Source organism: Lissotriton vulgaris, chromosome 9, assembly GCF_964263255.1.
Source record: "Lissotriton vulgaris chromosome 9, aLisVul1.2, whole genome shotgun sequence".
Classification (NCBI taxonomy): Eukaryota; Metazoa; Chordata; class Amphibia; order Caudata; family Salamandridae; genus Lissotriton; species Lissotriton vulgaris.
In genome coordinates this window covers 333,606,875-333,631,416 of record NC_141697.1, presented here as the reverse complement: position 1 = coordinate 333,631,416, position 24,542 = coordinate 333,606,875, and the positions used below count along the sequence as shown (strand labels likewise).

The 24,542-nt window shown below is 42.3% G+C and overlaps 1 protein-coding gene across 4 annotated transcripts in view; it reads right to left on the bottom strand.

Annotated features, from left to right (window-relative positions):
• Window positions 1–24,542, bottom strand: part of TTC7B (tetratricopeptide repeat domain 7B) — a 1,385,350-nt gene that overhangs the window by 964,301 nt on the left and 396,507 nt on the right. For all 4 annotated transcript variants that reach the window (XM_086937670.1, XM_086937667.1, XM_086937668.1 and 1 more), the window contains exons 6-7: window positions 16,405–16,483; window positions 930–1,102 (exon numbers count right to left, since the gene is read on the bottom strand). In XM_086937670.1, the coding sequence (XP_086793796.1) occupies window positions 930–1,102; window positions 16,405–16,483 (252 nt within the window). The remainder of the gene's footprint in view (window positions 1–929; window positions 1,103–16,404; window positions 16,484–24,542) is intronic.

Here is a 24,542-nt window from a genome sequence, read left to right as displayed (position 1 = left end):
TACAGCCAGGTTCTGAAACTGGGATGGTGCAGTGAGCTAAAAAACGGTGTTGGATCTAGCCCTGATCTCTTGACTGGGTGAGAGTGTTCTGCTTCATTCAGAGACTCTGTCCCTCACCACCCCTTGTTGTAAATATGATAGTGTAACACTGACATTAAAAGCCCCGATGAGTTAGGTGCAGCAACAATTCTCATAGTAGGGAGGTTATTTGAGTGAAATATACAGATAAAATACATCAACTAGTAATTCAAGTAAGCACAGAAAATGCTGCAGTAGTTCATTGAGAAGTCAAAAGAACCTGTAAGTGAATTACATGCACATGAACATATAGCAAGTACAGCAGCATCAGTGCAAGACTGGATTCCACTTACAAAAAAGTCCTATAATTATTTAAAGGTAGCAGAAATACCAGAATAATTAAACAACGTAGCAAGCAGAAACGTATTAATTTATGTATGTATGTATGTGTATATATATCAACATTATAACTAAGGACTGCATGTGCATTAGGATTTTCATATCTTCTCATTCTAAGCAACTCTACCCAACACAGGTTGGTGTTGTAGGAGAAACGTGTTGCTGCTGTTCAGTTTGAAGTTTCATTTATTGGATATGTACATCATTACCGAGTGGGGAAGCATTTAGAACAGGTTGGTAGCATGGTCAGACTACAAACAACACATTTTTAACTAAAAAACAAATGGCAAATATAGGACACAAAGGATTATTTCTCAAAATTGGTTTCGTCATACTAGATCAAGGAAGTGATGGATAGAGGCAATCATATAATTGATGACTGCATGTGTAGAACTTTGATGAATGTTATAACTTTGCAAATACCAATACAATGCAGCAAATTTAGCACTTATAGAAGCCTACAATTTAAAGACTTAGTTAACAAAAATATGATCAGTAAAAATCAACCTTACTTTTCTCCGAAGTACAGCCGAGGTCTTCTGCTGAGTGCATAGTTCTGTGTGTTGGATTCCTGATGCAGAGGGTCATCTAATGGTGACTGGTGAGGAGGCTCTGCCAGCGGGCTCCAATAGCTCTGCTCACACATGCCCCGCAATAAAATCTCTGCCAATTGCCTCGCTATTGTCTGTGAGAATAAAAAGATATGTCTTTAGTTTTCAGAGACTGGAGAAATACAACCTCATAGACGAACCGGGTGGGATGGGGAAACAATGGAATAGGGAATAATGGCTACATGGGCTATGGGGGACAGAGAAACTCTAGTTGCTACACCCAAGAACATCCTAACCAATGTAATAAAGGAGCAGGTATGTTGCAACTACAAGCTGACAGAGAAACAAAAATTGATGGTGTGGCATGTTTCCATAACAGCGTGTATCGGGAACACTATACTCTAGTTGAGAAACAGAAGATCCACAAAAACTGTACTAGAAGGACTCTTGACATGGAACCATCCAAGATATTGGGAAGGGTCCCATTACCTCTATGGCACAACACTGTTATAGCTGACATAAGTTAGGGTGGGAGGTCAAGACTGAGCCCCCACTGAGAACTAACACGCAGAGTCAAACAGCTGCACAATCCACATTCACACAAGAAAGGCTAGAAGGGTCTGTCTTCCCTGTGCTCTCTATGTACCACCTCTGGGTAAACCTCAACTGTGTTAACCAAAGGCACATATTAATGTCTGCAGAAAACATGAAGAGGTTAAGTAGTTGGCAAAATACTGAGTAACATAAGGGAACCATAAGAATGGAACAAACCTACAGAGAAGTTGCTGCATAACTGGTCAAAATCACTCATAGCATGATTGGAAATGTATACTGTGGCACTGGTTGCTTTTATATATTCCTAATCTTTAGTGCAGTCAGAAACATATACTGTTACATAAAAAAGATTGCTTTGCTCTCAAATTAAATGTTGTAAATATCATACGCAGACGATACGCAGCTGCTCTTCCCCTTCAATGAACTCACCCCTACCATCCAGGAGACGTTCTCTCTGGGCATGAATGCCATTTCACAGTGGATTAGGTGTAATTTCCTCCACTGTAACGTCGGGAAAACCGAGCTCTAACTTTTTGGAGAGGCCCCTGTATTATGGTCCCCAAACTGGTGGCCCATCAACCTTGGAAAGGCCCCTGCCTCTAAAACTTCTGTTAAAAACTTGGGAGTTCGTTTAGACCAAGCTCTTTCTTTTAAAGAGCATGTTGGCCAGACAGTGGGTGTATGCTTTCACACCTTGGGCTTACTCCGACGAGTCTTTCCTTTACTTCCAGACTCTGTTCGAAAGACTCTGACCCAGGCACTTATATTGAGCCGCTTAGACTATTGCAATGGTCTGCTGCTCTCTGCCAATGAAGCATTAATTAATAGACTACAAGTGGTCCAAAACACGGCGGCACGTTCGGTCTTAAACATGCCGCCCAGATCAGCTTCTCACCCTCTTTTCCTAAAACTCCACTGGCTACCAATACGCCAACGGATAAAGTTTAAGTTTTGCTGTACTATTCCTAACAAAAAAACACCACTGGGTCTGGGCTCCCAACAGCAAGGCCAAGCCACTGGCTAACATCAAAACAAAGAAAATGCCAATGCTGTTCACCTTATTTGTGCTAAATATCTGTCCACATATGACTTAAACTCTATGTGTCGCGACACTGTTTAAAGAATTAATCTTTTTATTTTCTCATTTTATTTCATATTCATTAGTTTTTGGTTAAATTTGCACCAATTTTAAATTTTAGAAAACACACCTATATAATACATTCCTTATCATCTTCAACATTCTAAAAGTGCTATACATTCATATACATTGGAAATAACAATTTCATACCTCATTCATTCAGTCTTCCACATTCACACAGAGCAAACAGATTATTATGTACATCATAGTAACAAAAAAAACGTTTGAAAAAAAAACGTTTTTGAAAAAAAACAGATTAAAATATTTATATCTTTATAACAAATCAAGTGGTTTTCTGACAAATCTTATGGTTCATAAATCGGTCGACCGATTTATGAACTTTTAGAATGGTTTTTTTTTTTTTATTTAGTCCTCATTACACAACTGTTTTAAAAGTCAGGAGTTTTCAGGGATCCTTCTCGATATTCGTGGCACCCTTGAGAGAGGAAACCCCTTACGTCCACATACTTATATGGAGATGGCTTGGTTATTCATAGTGGGTTGAGCTAGCCATTCTTGCTACTCTTACAAGCCTTTCTCATCTTTGTTGCGATAGCGTAATCATTGGACCGTGAACAAAGGAGGTGTTTTGGAGAACCAGGAATGTTGCCTTCAAGTTTTAAATGCACATTATATATACCACACCCTTTAGTTCACCGCTTATGATATTCTTCCCACAGGTCCCAGAATCTATATCTTTTAGAGGCATGCCTCTTATTTTTATCTAAATTAAACACTTTCAAGATTGAGGCCAACCATTCATTATGAGTAGGGGGAACCGGAGTTTTAGAATGTTGAAGATGATAAGGAATGTATTATATAGGAGTGTTTTCTAAAATGTAAAATTGGTGCAAATTTAACCAAAAACTAATGAATATGAAATAAAATGAGAAAATAAAAAGATTAATTCATGAAACAAAGTGTCCAGACACATAGAGTTTAAGTCATATGTGGACAGATATTTAGCACAAATAAGGTGAACAGCATTGTCATTTTCTTTGTTTTGATGGTACTATTCATAAAGCACTACATAATCTTGGCCCCAGCTATTTGTCTGAAAAGTTTATTCACTATCTTCCATCGAGAACTTTGCGCTCCAACACTAAATATCTGCTAACAGTGCCCAGAATCAGGAGAGTGAGATTGGGGGGTAAATCACTCTCATACCTTGGACCCAAGTACTGGAATGACCTTCCTCTTCCATTAAGAGAATGTTCGAACCATCTTGTATTTAGGAAATTACTCAAAACCACTCTTTTCTGTTTTTAAACAAGCTACAGTTTCCCCTGAACAACTGATACGCACCCACATAAGCGCAGAGATACTCCTTGGAGTCGATTCCGGCGCTTTATAAACCTTTAAAATAAATAAATACATAAGTGTCACGTAACCCCCACTCAGTCACTCAAGCTAATCCTTTCACTCACCTATGGTTTAAATTATTATGGCCTATCAATGGAAGCATTTTTGCCCAGGGCCCGAAGGGGAAGACATATAACAGAAAGGTGATGAGGTCTCAAATTTTGGGCAACGTCAGAGCAACTGCCACCCAAAAAGTGATGCGGACACACCTCGGCGGAGGAAGGGTTATGCCAGTCCTGCTTTCTAATATGCTGTGGGCCAGTAACTATAACTATATTGGTAAAACCATGACTGTAAGTCCCTGAGCACTAAGAAATATTGGATAAGAGGGGAGGGCTGACTGTATCACAGATGGCAGAGAGCACACCTCACTATTATCTGTATACCAGGAAGTGGAATTAACCAAGCACTCATTCACCCAGCCTTTCTGCACCACAGTCGAATGAAGTGGATTTAAGACACATTGGGGATGAACGCTTATTTCTATACTAGATATCAAAGCCATTTTTGTTTAAATTGCTTATTGAAAATTCTATCCTGACAGATTTTCCCACACTAACCATATCAGAAAATCTGAAAAATGTTGCAGTCAGAAAAAAACAATCCAGCCCAGGAACACGCAAAAGGGGCATACTGCTGATGCTGTAACACACACACACATACACACACTCACAAGTAAAATTGCAGGCCCACTTGAAGGGAACATGGGGCACATGTACATGGCACGGAGATACAGAGGATGACATAGCTGCATTCTTTTGAATTTGAAATGAGCGGGGAGAGTCGAGTACGGCATCTGCTACAAGGTGCCACTCTAGTGTAAGTTTTCACTTTTTGTTAGTAAACCAACATACAACTCGCCACCATCAGAGAACACTTCACTACTGACTTTACATATGTTCTAGAAGACCTGACGCAGGTGCACGTTGTTAGCATTTGGGACATTAAAAAAATGAGTGCTGTATCTAGTGGAGGACCAGAGAAGAAAGTAACATCTTTCCCTCTGGTGCTCAGGCAGCAGCAGGTCCCCTCTAGCCCACCAGGTAAGGCCTTGCACTCTTTTGTATATAACTCTTTTCAATCTGTGATAGTACTTTCATCAAAAGAATACACAGATGTAAGGGATGAATGAGAGCAGCGATGTGGGACCCAACAATGTATATTGATGTACGAGATGCCTCCGATTCAAAGGATATATCTTAAAGGTGCTTATAAATCAGTAATACAGAGAGGGGGCACTAGCATTGATGATCAACAAAGTAGATCTTAAAATGTTTTGAGGTCAATGTTATTAAATACGCCCTGCACAATTTCGACCTTGTAAGCTCTTGGTAATTATTTTAAAATTGTTATTTAGTACCTTCGACCACATTAATGAACAATATCTGAGCAGAGGTATTGATCCAGTTCTCAGCTCAGAATCAAAGTGTGTAAAAAAAAAATAGTGGTGCTTGTTTGTAAGTGATTCCTACTTTGACAAATGAGAGAACGGGGGTACAAAGAGGCAAGTGTTTTGACAGGAAACACATTTGAAATTCAGGACAAAATCGCAGGTTTCTTGGCTCCAAATTTGCAATATATCCACTACACTCCATCTACGGCTTAGAAGTAATCTTCAAAAAGATGATGGACGAAATGCTGAACAAATCAAACATTCACCCCCAGTCACAGATCTGGGTTAAATCCATAGTTTTTTTTGCTCGCCATGCCATTTGTTTTGACTCAGTCATATGAAAATCAGTCTTGACCCTGCTCCCCATGGGAATAGTCCAGTCCGAACTGCCAGGCTAGGTCTACCCGGACCAGGAACAAGCGTCCTGGGACCGGTTTCAAAGTATCACCCCTCATCAGCAAGACCAGCTAGAATCCGATGGTACAGCAAGCACGGGAACCACATCTGGGCATACTGTTTCCACTTAGAGCGACAAATGCAAAAAGAACAGATGATAGACGGAATGCTGAACAAATCAAATATTCACACCCAGTCACAGATCGGGGTAAAATGCATGTTTTTTTTGCTCGCCATGCCATTCCAGTTCGGACCCAGCCATTTGCAAATCAGTCTTGAGCCTGCTCCCAATAGGAACAGTCCAGCCCAAACCGCCATCTTGGCCATGCAGAAGGGCTAGTCAACTACTCTTGGCGCAATGATTACAGTGTAAGATTATTGCGCAGAATGGATTAGTTAAAGGTCATTTTACAAATAGTTTACACATAGTTATTCTAGCAAAGACGGCAACTTAAAACAATGTTTTTAGAATCATGTAGGGAACAACAATATTCAAGAGTATTAAACTGTGATCTGTCAAAACCCCCCATGACAATTCTTATTTTCTTTGGACGTTATCTACAGAATGAAAATAACATGTAAAAAGTGGCATATAAAACTATATCACTTTAGATAAATCTGTTCAAGGGATACCATTTACTATTGTTTTCTACTGATTTATAGAGCACCACAGTCGCCTGTTAGACTGCTCTAAGGCTAAGGAATTGGGGAGCACAACCGAAAAATTTAAACATATGTTACAGTGTGGACTGAGTCACTTCAATGTGAGATGTGTCACTCTAATCCAATGTTTGGCCAAATTTAAGCATTCCTTTCCACACTTAGTTATTTGTTGCAATAGATTGAGGCACGCGCCATGCAAAACCACTGGCACTTCCGTAAATGCATCAAAACCTGGCTGTTTGCTTCTATTCTAGGGTCCAATTCTTAGGCCGCTTTGCTCTACTGTATCGCTCCTTCTGTCTGGTTGTCTGCAAGCACTGGGACGCCCCGTTGCTGGGGCAGCCATGCGCTATACAAGATCACTTAACATAACAAGCTGGACGGGTATACCCATAAATAAGTCCTGTACTCCTTATGTCAAAGGATTCAAGCAGTACCTCAGTGAAGAGGCTTAAGTAGGCGGAAACAAGTCTAGAGTTGCTTCTCTTCCAGTCTGGAGGGACTCTAGCCTGTAAGTTCGATGGGGCTGTTACCATTGGAGCAAGACCAAGGCTGATTTGCAAATGTCTCTTCTCTATCTAGAATGGCACAGGGATGCACAAAGAGAGACTGGAATGTGGTCTAGAGTGATCATGAGTTGCTGAGATTAATTCAAGCATTCTGTCCAAATCTCAGCTGTAGTAGACCATTCCATTTTGGAGAAGCACAGGTGGGTTAGCTGAGTCGCATGCTATGAAACTGCAAGTGTGAAGACTTCTCATTGAATGTTCTGGGAAGGACAGATCCTATTACTGGTCAAACTTCATGCAGATGACCTATATGTTTGGCTCCACTTGTTTTCTTTCTAATTGAATGTGGCCAGAGGTTATGTCAGGCATACATAGTGGATAATTGAATGTTTGCCAGTAATTACAAATCAGCTATGTCTCCTACAGTTTGGGATCGGCTGGTAGAACATGGCAGATTAGGAGGTCAGTCTATGACAAACAGATGGAACTGCCTGAGTTGTATTAGTATGTTGAGGATTCTTAAATAAGGTGTTGATGGCTTCATTAGGAATTCCTACCCCTGCCCGAAGAAGTGAAAAAGATGTGAAAGCCTGAAACACTCTTCAATATTTAATGGAACGATTCATTTGAAAGATGATAGAGCAACCAACAGTAGCTGTTTTCATTTGGATAGATTCCTTCAAAGTACACAAGAATGTCTGCCGACTCATAGCTGGAAACACTTGGGCATAATCTACCTCAAAGTCGGTCAAAGCACTGGTGTCCTCAAAGAACATCTCAGTTGTACTGGTCGTCAAAATGTTTGTAAAACATGTTTAATTCTCAAAGAATTAAAGGGTTTGTATAATAAGATGTGAGATGCAGTCTACGGGTTGAGTACCAGCTTATACTGTTTAATACAAATTCCTAGAAACGTAAAGAAATACTTTCTACAATCATCAAGTTCACCAAAAGAGATCTAAATTATAAAAGGTGTAAGTAAAATCTGTTAAATGCATCACATGAAAGTTCCTGCTCAAGCAGGTGTAAATTCTACTCTTGCACAAAACCAGCATAAGCGAAACGTATTCCCGAAAAAGGGAAAGTAAGCCTTCCATGTTTTACATTATATTTCTTTATGGATACTCAATAACTTAGAAATGATTTGGAGTTTGCCACATTTGTACGGTATTTACTGTCCACCCTTCCCCCTGGGAATGGCTTATAGCGTAATTTACGGTTTAAATTATTGCTTGTTAATCCTGCCCCTGGGAAAATCGTTTGTTAAACAAGACCTCTGAGTCTAAATAATTAGGCTATCTCATTCATAAGATATTTTAAAATGGTGCCGCATCCTATGAAAAAAGTCTTTCCACACTTGAAAGTGTCCTTGAGTCAGGATCACTACAATTATGCCATTCCATGGCAACTGCGTTTTCTGCATAATTAAGATTTACTGCACTTGCAACATGATCCATCATTGGAGGGATCATTTTCATATTTCACAAAAAATGTTGCTAGTAGCTCAGACTTAAAAAGTTCCACACATGATACAACGTAGTGGCAGACAGAAGAGATTATTGGTCAATATTTAGCTGTTAATTGGTGTATTCATGCATTAAACAAGGACTAAAGAAGTGATATCTTTAAACAAACAGAGTCAAAATAATTGAAAAAGAAATGCGACAGAACACACCACATTCGGTTACATAATTTGTCTTTTCTAGTTATCTAATTTAGGCCTCCACTGTTTCATATGTCCAATGTTCCTGACTATAGGTTGCACTATTATTCCTGTGAGCCCTATGCCCAAACCCAGACGTATGCAAGCGACTGCTCAACATACTGGTTTCTCTACAGCCAGGCAGTCAAGATACAATCCGCTCGATTCCCTACCAAAGAGGGCACTAGTGACATTTCTTCATCTTTACAAAGGGTAATCATCTCTGAACAGTAGTTATTACCCTGTTTTATAGCTTTCAAATGTTTCTTCCTTTCCCCGATTCTCAAAAACATAACTCACAACTATTACTCATGTTTACATAAAAAAATAAGATTTCTTAGTATATCTCAGCATGACTTCTTTTTTTTTAACTGCTTTAAAATTCCTTTGGATCTCATATAATGCAAGGGCTGTTATATCAATTGCAGACCTTATTAACACAGAGCAGACACACCACAAGCTCATGGGCCCATTGGTCACTATGTGCAAATACGTTGGTATACTGTGATCCAACACTGGTCAGAGGGGAACCCCATGACCTAGTGAAAGCGGTTCCTAACCTGTGGTTGAGAACCGCCTTGGTGTCCACAATGCCTACTCAGGAGGGGGGGCGAGCAAATGGTAAAAAATTTAATATTATTAACCGATTAATATGTTATATTTATGCATATAAATGAAGAAAACAAGATGTAAAACTGAAAGCTTTAAAACGTGCTGTAACTATTTAGGAATTTGAAATTGGAGACTTAGAATTATTGGTGTCCTCAGATGTATTGGTGGTTGCAGTTCAAGTGCATCGAGCAGAATATAATATGGAAGATGGTTCCAACCATCTCATTAAAATCACAATTTTGATATTTGTGTTTGTTTGGATGAAATTAAATATTTAATCATTTGTGTATTTGTTTGATGAATGCTTGTGTCTACAGCTTGTTGAATTGTTTTGTGGTTCAAATTATTGACATTGCCTAGGTCTTCCAGTAATGACTTAGTAGGGGTTTCCAGATTCTGATAATGATTCAGTGGAGGGGTGGGGGTCTCTGGATTCCAGTAAGGATTACGTGGGGTCCACAGAAGACATAAGCTTAAGAACCATTGGTTCTCTGAATGAAAGATTTCCTATCTACTGTAACGGAAAGTTTCAATTCTATTTAGGACTCAGAGGCAAGGATTGTGCTATATCGTTCTTTGTTTTATTGAACAGCAGCCATTTTAATAAGCTTCACAGAAACTACAATTCACATGAACCACTGGGAATTTAGTCAACAGCAAAAACTAGATACTCTGTGTAAACAGACCAGCCTCATCCAATCATCGGACACCAACTCCTATGTAACTCCCTGTCTGTGAGTCCTCAGCCTTTTTCGTCGTGCGAGTCATGCCACAGCTCTATCCACACTGATCCTGCTTCCCCGAATCCGAGCGTGGAAAATAGGAACCAGTTACCACAGGGTATCCACAGGCCGCAACAGTACAAATAAGGTCCCATTATTTCAAAAGATATCAACAGCCTTAACAAGCGAACATTGACTGAATAATTAAGCTATATTAAACAACATGCCAATAAACCACACAAGGTTAGAAAAGGAAATGGCAATATCTACTAGTCACAGGGTGGGTGAAGTGTGAGAAGGCTCCATGGGTGGGATAATCCTTACGTCCGAGTCCGTAATAGAATTTAAACTTTCCGTTATGGTAACTAGGAAATGTTTCATTCTATGTCAGGACCCGGAGGCGAGGATTATCCTAGTTTAAAGCTTGCTCACCACAAGTCAAGCCATATCAACACCAGCTTAAAATAGAACCTTTTTTGAAGGTAGAATCAGAGGACCAACCGGCAGCATTCATCATATCCTCCAAGCTGCTCCCAAAATAAATGCCTTTGAAGCCATTGCCTATCACGCTGGATGTGCGCCAGAAATCCGCAGGTCCACCCTTGCTTCCTGCATGACCCACCAAACTCAGCGGGCTATGGTCGGGGGAAGGCACCACCCTGTGGGGCTTCCGGAGAGTAATCAGAAGTTGCCTCTCCCCTGGAGGGCGAAACTCAGCGTACATGTCCTCGTAAGCTTTGAGGCATTGAACCAAACACAGTTTAGTGAAATCTAGGAAAGGACGGGTAATCAATGATTCTGGTATTGGACTTTTTTCTTCTACTAACTGAAAATGACACTCCCAAATGATAAAAAAACTCATCAAGTAATGTCAATAGCCTATATATCCAAGACTCGTCTACAGGAGATCAAGCATAAAAGCACGGCTAGCTTTGCCAACAATGATTTCCGGGACAAGTATTTGTTCGGTTGCCTGGAAAGGAAAAGGTTAAGAATCCTGTTGACATCCCAGAGAGCCGAATATCTTGGTTCTAGGGGGGAGCGACAACAGAATCTCCCAGAGCAAACGGCAAATAAAGCGGCGTGCCCCACAGAAATAGCGGAGCGGAACATAATAATCTAGCTGAACACCAAACCCTCCTGCGCTAATGAGTGAGAACTTTCAGAAAATGGACTCGCTCAGCGCCCACTGGATGACAACCCCATCGTACACACCAACGAGACTATCACATCCAAGCAGAACAATATAATTTGTGGATGCTGGTGGTCCAGGACTTGGACAAGAGTTCCTCAGCCTTACTCAAAAGGCCTGGGACCGACCATCAACCCCTGAAATCCTCCATGCCATTAGCCGCTAGGAGCTTTCCTGAACCAACCGATGGGTGAGGAGATCCAGACAGAGCAGAAGTGTCGGAAAGAGGGGGAGTTGGATCGAAGAATCCCAAATAAGTTCCAGAAAAACCGGAAACCAACCTTGAACTTCCAGATCAGGGTGATCAACTCCACTTTCAGTTGCCGACGTCTGACTTGGGCCGCCGCCCTGGTGATCATGGCAAATGGAGGTACATCCCTCCAGTGCCCAAGCTTGAAGAAAAGTGTCCATTGCTGATGCCGGAGGGTCCAGCCTCCAGCTGAAAAATCGGGGTAGTTGATGGTCCAGTTGGGACGCAAAGTGGTACACTGAAAACTGGTCCCACTGGACCCGATGCATGACAAAGACCTCTGGGTTCAGCTTCCAAAGGCTGGTGTCCCAGAAATGGTGCGATCACCAGTCCGCCACCGATTTTCCTGACCGGGGTGATACTCTACAATGACTGATACCTGGTTCCCCAGACAAAACTGCCAAAAACTGGTCGCCAGATCCAAGAGCAACTTTCACTGGGTTCCTCCCAGATGTTTGATATAGCAAACCACGGAGATGCTGTCCATTGTGAGGAGCACACAAGATTGGATCCTGTCCTTGGTCCAGCACCAGACCGCAAACGAACCGGCCAGGAGCTCCAAACAGTTGATATGTAAAGTATGCTCTTGCGCACTACACACCACCCTTGGAGAACACTCCACAACAAGCGCCCCAGCCTAACCTGCTGTCATCTGACTCTATAATGAGATCCGGAGTAGAACCGAAGATCGTTCTTCTGTTCCAGGATTCCATGTGAGAAAGCCACCAACGAATTTCCTCCAAGATTCCTCAACCAGCACAACAGCATTAGAATACGAGAGCTCCTTCGGCAGGTGCTGCGCTTTGAGTAGTTGAAGAGCCCGATAGTGGAGCTGGCCTAGACATATGGCCTGAATAGTGGCCGACAACAGCCCCACAAGGCGCGCGAACTGACGCAAAGATACCCTCTGCCTGGTCCTCCTCAGTTTGTGACTGATCTTCGTCACCTTGCGTAAGGGAAGGCTGAGCATAGCTGGCGTACAATCGATCACAAACCCCAAAAAGGTTGCCTTTTGAGTTGGGACCAGAAGGGACTTTCCTTTGTTTATAACAAACCCCAAACTTTTGAGAAGAGTGACCGACCTTTGCAAGTGTAGTGGCAATCTGTGAGAGTCTTGGGCCATGAGGAGCATATCCTCCAAATAACAAAATAAGGTGCAATCCCTGAACCTGCAGGTGCCCCACGGCTGGTTTGAGAACCTTTGTGAAACACCACAGGACGGAGGATAGGCCGAAGGGAAGAGTGAGGAATTCAAAGACCTGGTGGCACCAAATGAACTGGAGGAACTGCCTGTGGGGTGGGAAGATAGGGATGGATAGGTAAGCATCCTTCAGGTTTAGGGGAACCCTCAACTCCGAGGGGCGGCAAAGGTCACGCAAAAGATGAATGCCCTCCAGCTTGAAGTGGCAATACACTAGCTACTCATGGAACTTGCGCAAGTTTAAACAGGACATTACGCCCAGTCTGACTTGTTGAACAAGAAAATCTTGCTGAGAAAGCCATGTGGGTGTATCACCGTGGACCAGACGGCCCCTTAGGCCAGGACGCAGAAATCTCCGCATCCACCAGCGTAACAGCATGTTGGGAGAACTGAATTGGCTTTGGGCGCGAAAACTCTCTGGGAAACCCACGGACTCCAACTGAAACCTCAGAACAGTTTGCAAGACCAACACATCCAAGGTGATCTGCTGCCAGATATGGATACAATCCCCCAGATGGCCTACTATCTTTACGAGGGAAGAAGGGTGAACATCGGAATTGGTGGTCTGGTCGTATCCTTTGCCTCCATGACCCTGGAAATGCTGTTCTCGGGTCAGGTAGAAATGAGCTAACCGGGTCCAGTCCTGGTATTGACCTCTCCGGGAGCCTTGCCCTCTGGGGGGAGGTAAGGCCTGGCCGGTCAAGCAGACCCTGCCTCTACCCCCCCCCCCCTGAAAAACAGAGTCAGAAACAATTCTTTAATGGAGGACTAAGCTTTATCCAGCAATGTGAAAGAATTTATGAATATGCATGAATTCTTTGATAAAGGGCTTCCCAAAGAATCTCCCTTGGGCCACCGCTCCTGCTTCAGAATCAGCAAAATCGTCCAACTTGGCATCCAACTTTATTAGCAAAAAGCAGCAACGCTCCGTGGAAAGAGCGCAGTTGGCATTGCTGATGACTATAATAGACCGTTGCGCACATCCGGAAAGGACTTCTGGGGAAATGAAGGATCCCAAGGACTTGCCGTCCTCCGCCATGTCGAAGAACTTGGTGAGCGGGCCAAGAATGTCAAAGAGTTTATCCGGACACGCGTGCCAAGAACTATCGATTTCCTTTTTCGTATTTCTCAGAAATTTTGCCAAAAGCCGACAATCCTAGTGTCCAACTCCGGGGTTAGAGCGACCTTCCCTTCCAAAGAGGGGCGCAAGCATTAAACCTTAAGGCGATTTCAGGCTACTTCGCCTAGAGGGGCCCTGATTCTGTCAGCCACAAATTTCGCCACCTTTGAAGAGGGGGCTCACTCCGAAGAGCGAGGGTGCACAATTCCCTACGGATCCAGCATGTCCGAATTATCATTACCCTGCCATGGGGTCGGTGCCCGCGCCTAGGGTTGAAGTAGCGAGGCGCCATGGTCTGGTAGGCCCAGCAGCTTCATCGTCATTATCTTCAGGGGTAGGGGAGGTGGGGCGGTGGCAGCATCCGGGTAAGTAGAACCCCAGGAGGGAATGTTGGGCTGTCTCAGGGCCCAGAAAGCCTTTTGCACGCACTCAAAAAACATCATATTCCACCTCCGCCTCCCGAGGGCTTTTAGTGGGAACACAGTCTGAGTTTTGTGGCGTGGGAGGGGTTGTGGCAGGGCCAGGGCGAGGTTGGGCATTAACTAATTTGGCGCATGCGCTTTATTTGCTGGGACAGGTATTGTTCCATAAGGGTCATAGCCTCCCCCACAGCCCTGTATATGGAGGCATCAACCCTCTGATTGAATTAGTCATCCCATGGGAGAGAAGCTAGAGGGTCCTCCTCCCAGAACAGATCATCAGGAGTCTCCATGGCGGTAACCCACTAGAGAACAGCGAAACCAGCAGGAAGCAACTCTGACTTAACCCACAAATATGCAACAGCACTGGTAAGGGCTGAGTAGTGGGCAGAGCAGGCTACAAGCACTGCAGTATTGTAATTGGCTGGGTGACAGCCACCAGTTTGAAGGGGGCACAGCCTCACAATCGAATTGGGTTTCTGCCCAGGGACACACACCCTCCTCAATGCTACAAAGATCAGCTGGGAAAATCCCAGCCTGGGAGTGTGTCTCCCAATAGCCCCTTTGATCAAAATAAACTATTTGGACCCCACAGGGCGATTTACAAGGCAGGCACACAAGGCAGACACGGTTCAGTGAGCAGGCGTACAGGATTTACTGCAGCTATTACCTGTACAGATCCCGAGTCACGGGGCGTCAGATCTCCAGGAGGGCAAGGCTCGCGGAGCAATTCCAGTGTTTGGTGCGCAAATCCAGTCCCGATGCTAAAGGAAACCGAATCATGCGCCACTACCATTGAGATTAACCCAGATCTGTGACACGCCCCTAGCAGGGGTGGATCTCACCGCAGTGCGAGCTGCATCGAGACAACATTAAACCACGGCCGCGAAGGAGCGCAAAATCGCCTCGCGGCCGGTAGTGCACACACGTCCAACAATGAACAAATTTAAGCGTATGCATACAGTGTAAGGCCACATACATACACTTTGATTAACAACAAAGAAAGGAACTTAGCTTTGGCTGAGAGCAGCGAAGAAAGAGGCTGAGGACACGCAGACAAGGAGTTACATAGGACGAGCTGTCCAAGGATTGGATGAGGTGGGACTGTTTACTCAGAGTTGAATATTTTCGCTGATAACTAAATTCCCGGTGGTTCATGGCAATTGTAGTTTCTGAGAAGTTTATTAAAATGGCTGCAGTTCAATAAAACGAAGAAAGTGATAGCATAATCCTTTCCTCCAGGTCCTGACATAGAATCCAAAGTCAACTACACCATAACAACTGCAGAAAAGTGCTTTACAATTACGGACAACTTAACACTAATTTATCAGGTCGTGTTATCACCATTCCACAACCTATGACACAATGACGCCAGTCATTCAAGGAACACTGATAAAATGAAAGATTGCAACCAATAATGTTAACATTAAAAAGAAATACTAAAGTTCGATTGTGGTGAAATAGTGCTTCAATAGATGCAACTGCACCAATGAAAATTGCTACCAAAGGATGAAATCACCGCAAGTACTTTTAGAAATGAAAAACACAGGAGGCAATGTTAAGGACAAACAAACAAACAAATACATGAATGTCAACACGCCTGCGGTGGTGTACAGTTTCCAAATCATAGTTCAGTAACCTTTATCAGAGTTTGTGAAATGTACAATCGAGTTTCAGCCGTTATACAGACTTCCCTTCATAACTGCTGAAAAACTGGCAAAAAAGTGAAACGGTTGCAGCAGCCAAGTTGATGATTGAATTTGTGAATTCATTGAATCCCAATCCCTTTTGAGAAAAGGGGAAATAAATTGCTCTGACTTTTGCAGACAAAGAGAAGCTAAAAATCTTAAAACAATAGAAACTGGGCCAAATGAATCATTGAACCTAATGAACAGGGTTGGTACGAGTTGAGAAAGTGTTCACTTGGGCGGCTTAAGGCTCTACACTCACAGCAAAATCCCATAGTGCAGTACAAGTGGACTCTATACCAATCGATATTGCGAATCTTGAATCCAGTCAATCCAGTCAGTCAGTCATGCAATCTGTGGCAATCCTGTGATCCATTCAGCTGCTGTTCAATTGAGTACCTAATCATACAACGGTTGGGATGCTCCACAATTAACACAGACAGTGTTTCAAATAGGTCTGCAATTATTGCAGAGAAATATGCCGGAATTCCTACAGAAAGATGATCTCACTTACCATGCGCAGATTTTGTGTCGTTCTCGTTTCCACAGCTCTTAGGATCTCCCTAAACCGCCCAACTCCTTTTGTCAGGTTCCTGAAAAATATTGTTTGGAGAACAGAAGTAAGTCTTCAATAAAAAAACTACAACAAATACAAAATGTATGTTTCCTACTTTTACAGTCCATGCTATTCATGTTCGCACATCATAAAACTGGAAAGAAACTACCAAACAAATAAATTGTTCTTTTTCAGATTTTTTTTTTTTAAACTTTGCACATACTTTAAAATGGAATTCGATTGCTTTTGCCAGTTAAGGAAGGGTCTAATTCAGTGGCATTACAACTGCCTGACTAAGGGATCAATGTGGTCTTGAAAGCTAGCAACCAAAAATATCTGCATAATTAAAAGCTGTGTTTTTAAATCTCTTTTTGAAAAACACACTGCGTACCTTGTACTCTGTACGCGTACAATTACTATGAATAATATATAAAACTTTTAAGCATGGGATGATAATCAGTGGTTACTGTCTGCAGAATCACTACTCGGTCCTGACAGATATTGTAGAATCCTCTGCCGTCATTCTGCGGATTTCTACATATTTCAGAAAATCTATGGTTCACAAAAGACAGGAAAGGACTACATATGTCTAAAGTGAATAAGAGAGCATTATTTGCAGTGCACATAATCACTTATAAAAGCTCACACCACCTCTGACAGCTCTACTATAAACAGACCTTCTGGATTTTGTCTTTGAGTGTATTTTATCAGAACCCTATGGAAGGTGGGGAGATTTTCCAATCAACTGTGGATCATGGCAACATCCAACTCTTGGTCCTGGGAAGTGAATATTAAGCTTCTTTTTGCTCAACCTAAAGGATTTTGTAGCAGAGCATGCCCTATGTATGTATTTACTTATTTGAATGTATCCAGCGCTGTGATCCAACATACCATATACACCCCTGGTAACGAATCTTAGATGGTCACCGTTTTGAAAATGGTTTAGTGAAATCGAATTATTGGTTTATACGGCTGTATCCAATTGCTGGATGGTACAAAAAGAAAAATGAGGGCACTTGAGGAAAAAGAAGGACGCCAATATGCATAAGGTGTGAATGTAATACTGTAATCTGACAACAGAGGACATGATGAAAAGCCTTAGTCGGAATGACAGTGGTGGATCCACTGGTTAATCGTATTATGCAGAATTACCAAAATGTATGATAGTGTGTTGAAACTGCAACACTTGCAGGTTTTGATCTTCCAAACTTTCAAACGTTTGTTTAATAAATATATCTTTGATGCCTCCTTTACTTTGCAAAGTTAGGCTATATCATGCACATAAAGTCAACACACACTTTTTCTAGCAACATCTCTAGTAGCCTGTGATCTTTGATTGTATAAAGAATCTATACATACACAAATGAGTTGTCCATATTTGATAAATACCTGTTTTTTTTCGTAGCATGCAGGAGGTACATTATTGTGAGTTCTCGTATGTTAGAACCACCTGTCCTAAACTAATAATGTGCAGCGCACATCCATCCACGGTCAGATCATGCCATGTTTTCAGGATAGCCACATATAATATATTTACATACACAAATCTCAATTAGCCTCATTTACAAAGTAAATACAATATTACTCCACTGTCTTTATGAAAGATGCTTTTCAGCCTCAGAATTGAGATATTTCAGGTATATGAAGAGGGTGAGTATTGTCTAAATGCAGTCATAATCCATGGGTATGACAAATATCAGGGGTCTGTCCTCTGACAATGTGAACCTTAAAAATACCAAATCTCTCCACTTTGTCTAATATCTCCCTGCTAGGAATTTCCGTGGTCATTCAAAATGGATAAAATAAATTCTCTGCAGGCATCTTTGCCCTGCCTGCGTTCTACTGAATTACAACTTTTCTCATGTTTTGACACAGTACATGCCTATTGCACAATGTCACCTTTCTATTGGTGAATACTTTAACAACACGTAGGTTTACTACTCTGTTACTAATCCACTTGGACACGCTTTTGCTGGTAACTCTCCAAACCATCATCAGTAGAGATTCACCCATGGACTGAACAGATATCCCGAAACCTCACGGATGCATGTACAAATGGCAGAACAAACTCGTCCATTTGTATAGTCGAAACCCATAAAATTAGCATTTGTATTTATTAGTTCGAGAAGTCTTCAGAAGTGATGTACCTAGTAAAAATTAAACTAAATAAGAAACAGCATCGGAGTATCTCAAGGCTATATAGGGTGCTGGTGTTTACTGGAACACAAAAGCAATAAATTAGTTTTTAAGCAACTAGCCGCTTTGTTCTGGCACGAGTAATGTTTAAAGAACAACTTTGTACAAAAGTAAAGCATTCAGCCGTCATTGCCACCACCCACAGCTGCAAAACAGAAGCTTTCCTACACGCCCTGTCCAATTCCTCAGTCTGGGTTGCGAGGGCTTGCCTGAGCTTGGTGAGTTGTTGCCTAGACCAAGGTCTGTCCGGTATCGGCCTACTAGCTTAACCCGAGGGCAAGATCCTAGAGAACTTCAATCCGGAGACTATTAAGCCTGGCAATGGCATCAAATAGTTGTTTTGATTCTGCTGGGCCCCGCAGTTGCTTACTGTCGCTAATTCCCACCAACCATTTCAATGCCGCACGTTCATGCCACCCAGCTGCTCAGGCAGGTAAATACAGTGACGATGGTGGATGACTTGTACTGCAGGGGCTAGGCTGGGAAGGGGATTTAGAATAGGCACACCTAGAATCCTGAAGTACCCGGAGAACTTTATGGATATAGCGCTGCAGAGCCAGGCTGGGTGAGTCAAAAACCCAAAAAGCAAAGAAGTTTACGTTGTAGAGATTTGCAATGAGTTCAGGAAGATCTAACCTCAGCGTATCCAGAGAACACATCCTCAACCCGCGTCTTCTACATCCACTGCAGCTGCTGCATCTGAAACGCTCTGAATTAGTAAGTATGATCAAATGAAACAGTTCGATCACCCTTGAAGGATTTTTCAAAGCCAAATCATTGCTTAGTTTGTGGTGCCTCACAACAACCTTGAGGCACCAAAGAGAAGATCATTACTCTTGGTGCTCTTTGCAAAACTCCTCCAGTCTTTGACATATGGATTGGTAGCTTTCCAAGGGAAGCTGTGCATGTGGTTAAACTTTATACAATGCACGTTGCTCAGACATGTATTTAATCTTCCTAATTCTACCTGCCAAGCAAAAATAAGATTGAATTCAATCTTCAGCAACCAGAGTTGAAACTTCTGTCTAAATTCTTGATCACTTGTGATGCGATACACCATGCTAAAGACCTCACCTTAAGAAGCAATATCTGGCATTATCTCACAGTTTCTAATTTATGCTATAATCCCTGCTATAATACATGGCAATCTCAGCTAAAAAGTGCCATTTTCACTTTGCAACTAGAAATGTAATGGAATGCCGAAATGACCCACCTACAATTTAAACAAGTAGTTAGGAAACAGATCCTAGCCCTTTTAATTTAACAGGACAGGGGGACACTACAAAACAAGAAACATGCAGGCTACATAGCGGTGAATTTCTCTGGGAAGAAATTGATTGATTACCTTTCCTGCCCTCTAGACAAATCAATGAGACTACGAGTAATCCACATTCGTTTTTTTATGCTTTCACTTAATGGAGCTCAGGCAAGCATGGCTGTCATACAAAGACTATTCAAAACAATGCCACCTGTGCAATCGCAAATTAGAATCAATGTTGCATGTTGTTTGTATTTCTCCTGCACTTTTGTCCGAGCGACAAAGATGGCTAAAACCACTCTTCACCAAAATGGCATGTTGCTAGGTAATGGACCCACTGAAATATGCATGGAGTCCAGAGAACATCCAAATGAGAACGAGTCTTGTAAAATTTATGGAGAAAGTTCTGTCTCTCTTGAAGACTAAAGAGATCCGGTGAATTTTGGGGAAAGTTTACTGAATAGTCAATTCTCTTTGGAGAAAATGTGTTTCTAACTCAATTTTTCAATTTCGATTAATCTTTATTGGAATAAAATCCATAAAAGATACACAGATTAAAAAACACAAGAACTCTACAAATAAAATCAATAGGGTTAGAATTTGGAAAACATCCACAGAATTGGTTCGGTATTAAGGCAAAAAGTGTACATTAGATACAATAAATATACATAGGTGTTCGTCTAGATTAGCGGAAGTCATTTCTCTTATAATCACAGCATGCAAGATGTATATATGCTTTTTAATCAGTCTCATAAAGTAGATTTTCTAGATAAATGTTTGTTTTCCTTCGCTTTATTACAAAAGAGATATATGTAAAGACTGCAGATTAAATTTCAACAGTACTTAAATTCCGTAAAAATTTAAAAGCATCCTTAAAACAAAACAATCTATTTGCAATACATAATGGTCTTAAAAATCGTTTCCTGATATCCTGGTCAAATTTGCAAAATAGAATAACATGCTGGGCAGATCGAGCAGTTTTGCCATTACATGGACGTTTGGTAGATTCTTTGTCCACGCTCCCATTCGTGGGAACCCTACTATGAAATGTAAAAAACAAGTTACTTACCTATACACTTTGGTTCTCCAGCAGCTGCGGCCCGTGGAGGGAGTTGCGGTGGGGCAGAGAGGCGGGGCGGGGGAGGGGCAGGGTGGGTGGGTGCTAACAACCGTAATATGGATAATTGGAGGTAAGTAAACAATTTAATTAATAAAACGAATTTGGTAGCGCGTGCTGCATTGCATTTTGTGATGCAGGGCACGCTACGAAATTCGTTTTGTTAATTAAATTGTTTACTTACCTCCAATTATCCATATGCCGGTTTTTAGCACACCTCACCCTGCCCCTCCCCCGCCCCGCCTCTCTGCCCCACCGTAACTCCCTCCACTGGACGTGGCTGTTCTCCAGTATTGATATCTTTTATAGATTCACATACTTGAATCTTCCCCATCGTCATTGTGGGAGTCCCAAAAGTAACAGTAGAAATAGTAGCACTGAATACATTACATAGACCTCCATAGCGAGAAAATTCGATTGAGCACTTTATCAACCTCATTTTATAACATTCAAAGTTCAGCAAATCACAGCAGAGAGCTCAGAGTAACCCTCTCCACAGAGCAACCACACCTCACATTTCGAGCACATGTGAGCAAATACATATATATTACTCTGAGGTAGAACGGTGAGCCTAACCGGGGAGGAGCGCGGGTCGCTTGTGAATCTATTATAGATATCTATACTGGAGAACCACAGTGTACAGGTAAGTATCTTGGTTTCTCTCCAGTATTGTATCTTCTATAGATTCACATATGTGAATCCGATTAAAGAGCAGTATATCTATATATGAATAGAAACAACAATGGAGGCGGGAAGGCGAACAATCTCACCATGACAGTATCAGAAAATCATATATATATCAAACCACAATTCTCTTAATACAAGAATAAATAACCATCAAAAAAGATTATACAAGAATACACACCATAAGTAGATAAAGAAATCAAGATGGCTACAAGGCTCCTACCTCAGGCAAAGACATGACGAAGAGCCGCTTGTCCCGTCCCACAGCTATATCTGCTTTCCACCAACCCTCTAGGCAGTAATGCTTTGTGAACGTGTGCGTCCTCGCCCACGTTGCTGCCCTGCAAATGTCTGTGAGAGAAGCCCCCGCAAACAGGGCTGAAGAAGTTGCGACCTTTCTCGTCAAATGGGCCTGCACTCTTGCAGGCAATGGATGTCCAGCCTTCTCATGGCAGAAAACAATAGTTGATGTGACCCAGAGTGCAATACTGGCCCTAGTTAGGGCGAGTCCCTTCCTGGGTGCAGAGTAAGAAACCAGCTGCTGAGACGACTTTCAAAAGGATTTTGTCCTTTGCAGGTAAGTTTTCAAACAGCGTTTGATGTCCAGGGAATGGAGAGATTTTTCCGCCATCGTGGTCGGATTTGGAAAAAATGTAGGCAGAATTATAGGTTCGTTGAGGTGATAAGATGATGGTACTTTAGGTATGGAAGAAGGATTCGTATGCAGAATAACCCTATCTGCAAAAAGTTGTAGAAATGGTTCCTTTGAAGAAAAAGCCTGAATCACGCTGATATGTTAGGCTGATGTAATGGCCAAGAGAAAAGTCACCTTCCAGGAGAGAAATTTTAAGTCACATTTGTGTATAGGTTCAAATGGAGAACGCATTAGTTGTGATAAGACCGTATTTAGTTGCCGTAGCACTAGAGGAGATTTCACCGGTGGGTAGTTCCTGAATAGGCCTTTTAGAAATTCTTTAATAAGTCTATGAGACCACAAAGAAGATTGATCCAGACGTCGTCTGTATCTAGAAATTGCAACAAGCTGGATCCTAATGGACGAATGTCAGAGCCCCACCCAAGCTAGGTGTGAGAGATAGCGTAACACTTGCTCAGGTGTGGATAAAAGAGGATGCAGAGAATGAGCGCTACACCACACACAGAACCTTTTCCATTTTGCAGAGTAACATTTAAGCGTGGAAGGAGCTTGAGAATTTAGTAAAATTGCTTTGCAATCATTGGGTAGGTTTAAACTCTCAAATTTAATGAAGTGAGGAGCCAAGCTGATAAGTGAAGAAAAGGGATTTGCGGATGAATCACATGCCCCTTGTCCATGTAAAGAAGGTCCTCCTTTGGAGGAAGAAGAATCGGAGTACACTCTGATAGGCGAAGAAGCTCTGTGTACCAAAATTGCCTTGCCCACTCGGGAGGGATAAGAATTATGCGGCACGGCTCCTGTTTTATTTTTGGGAGAACTTGAGGAATGAGAAGAAACGGGGGGAAGGGGTAGGAAAATGTTCCTGTCCAGGAGAGCAGAAAAGCTTCTACCCACGATCCCAGCTGAGGAGTCCTGCTAGCATAACAGTTGCACTTTTTGTTTAGGTACTTAGCGAATAGATCTAACGTTGGAAAGCCCCAAGACCGGACGACCATCTGCAACATCTGGTTGTAGAGCTCCGATTCGTGGCTCTGGTTTCACACCCTGCTGAGAGAGTCGGCCCACTGATTGTGGATTCCTGGCACGTGCTCCATTCGGAGTGAAATTTGGTTGAGGAGAAGCCATTCCCAAATCTCTTGAACTGAAGAGAGAACCTGAGATCTCGTGCCACCCTGTTTTTGGAGATAAAACATGGTGGTGTCCGTCTGGACCAGAACTGGAGATACCTGAATCTGAGGCAAGAACACTTTGAGGCCCAAGAACACCGCTCTGAACTCTAGAAGGTTTATGTGGCATTTTGATTCCTGTTTGGACTATTTTCCGTGCACTTGAAGCTCTTGGAGGTGGGGCCCCCAACCCTCCATGGATGCATCCAATGTGATCACAAACTGAGGAGTTGAGTGAATGAAGGACAGGCCCTGAGCCAAGTTTTTCTCCATCTTACACCAAGACATTGCAGCTTTCATCGCTTTCGAGATCTGAATCATGTCATTGAAGGACCCCTTAGACTGAACCCATTGAGTGTCCAGTTGCTCCTGCATCTGAAGGCGGCAAATGGGAATAATTGAATGCATAAGGACACCATCCCCAGCATAGATTTGTACTTTCTGAGAGAAACTGACCTTTTTGACGATAGAAGGCATGTCATTCCCTGGAGACGCAAGACCCTTTAGAGAGTTGAAAAGCTTTGCCGAAATTTCTATTGATGCGAGCTCCTAGGAAAGTCAGAGAATAGGAAGGAATGAGAGAGGACTTTTCCAGATTTGGGGTGGAGACCCAGAGACTGGAAGAGATTCCAGCAAGTTTGAGTAGAGTTCCTGGCTGCCTGAAACGAAGGAGCTTTCATTAACCAATCATCCAGGTAGGGGAATACCTGGTGACCTGAGTGTCTCAGAAAGGCAGCTATCAGCGCCATGCATTTGGTGAAGACTCTGGGAGCTGCCTTCAAACCGAAGGGAAGCACTCTGAACTGATAATGGCACCCGCCACTTCGGACCTGAGATATTTTCGATGCTTGGGGTGAATGGGATGTAAAAATAAACATCGAGAAGATCGAGAGATGACAGATAACCCCCTTTTTCCATAAGAAGGATATCCTGCAGAGACAACATCTTAAAAGATTGTTTTTTGATGAATTTGTTCAGTAACCAGAGGTCCAAGACCTGCCTACATTTTATTGTCTTCTT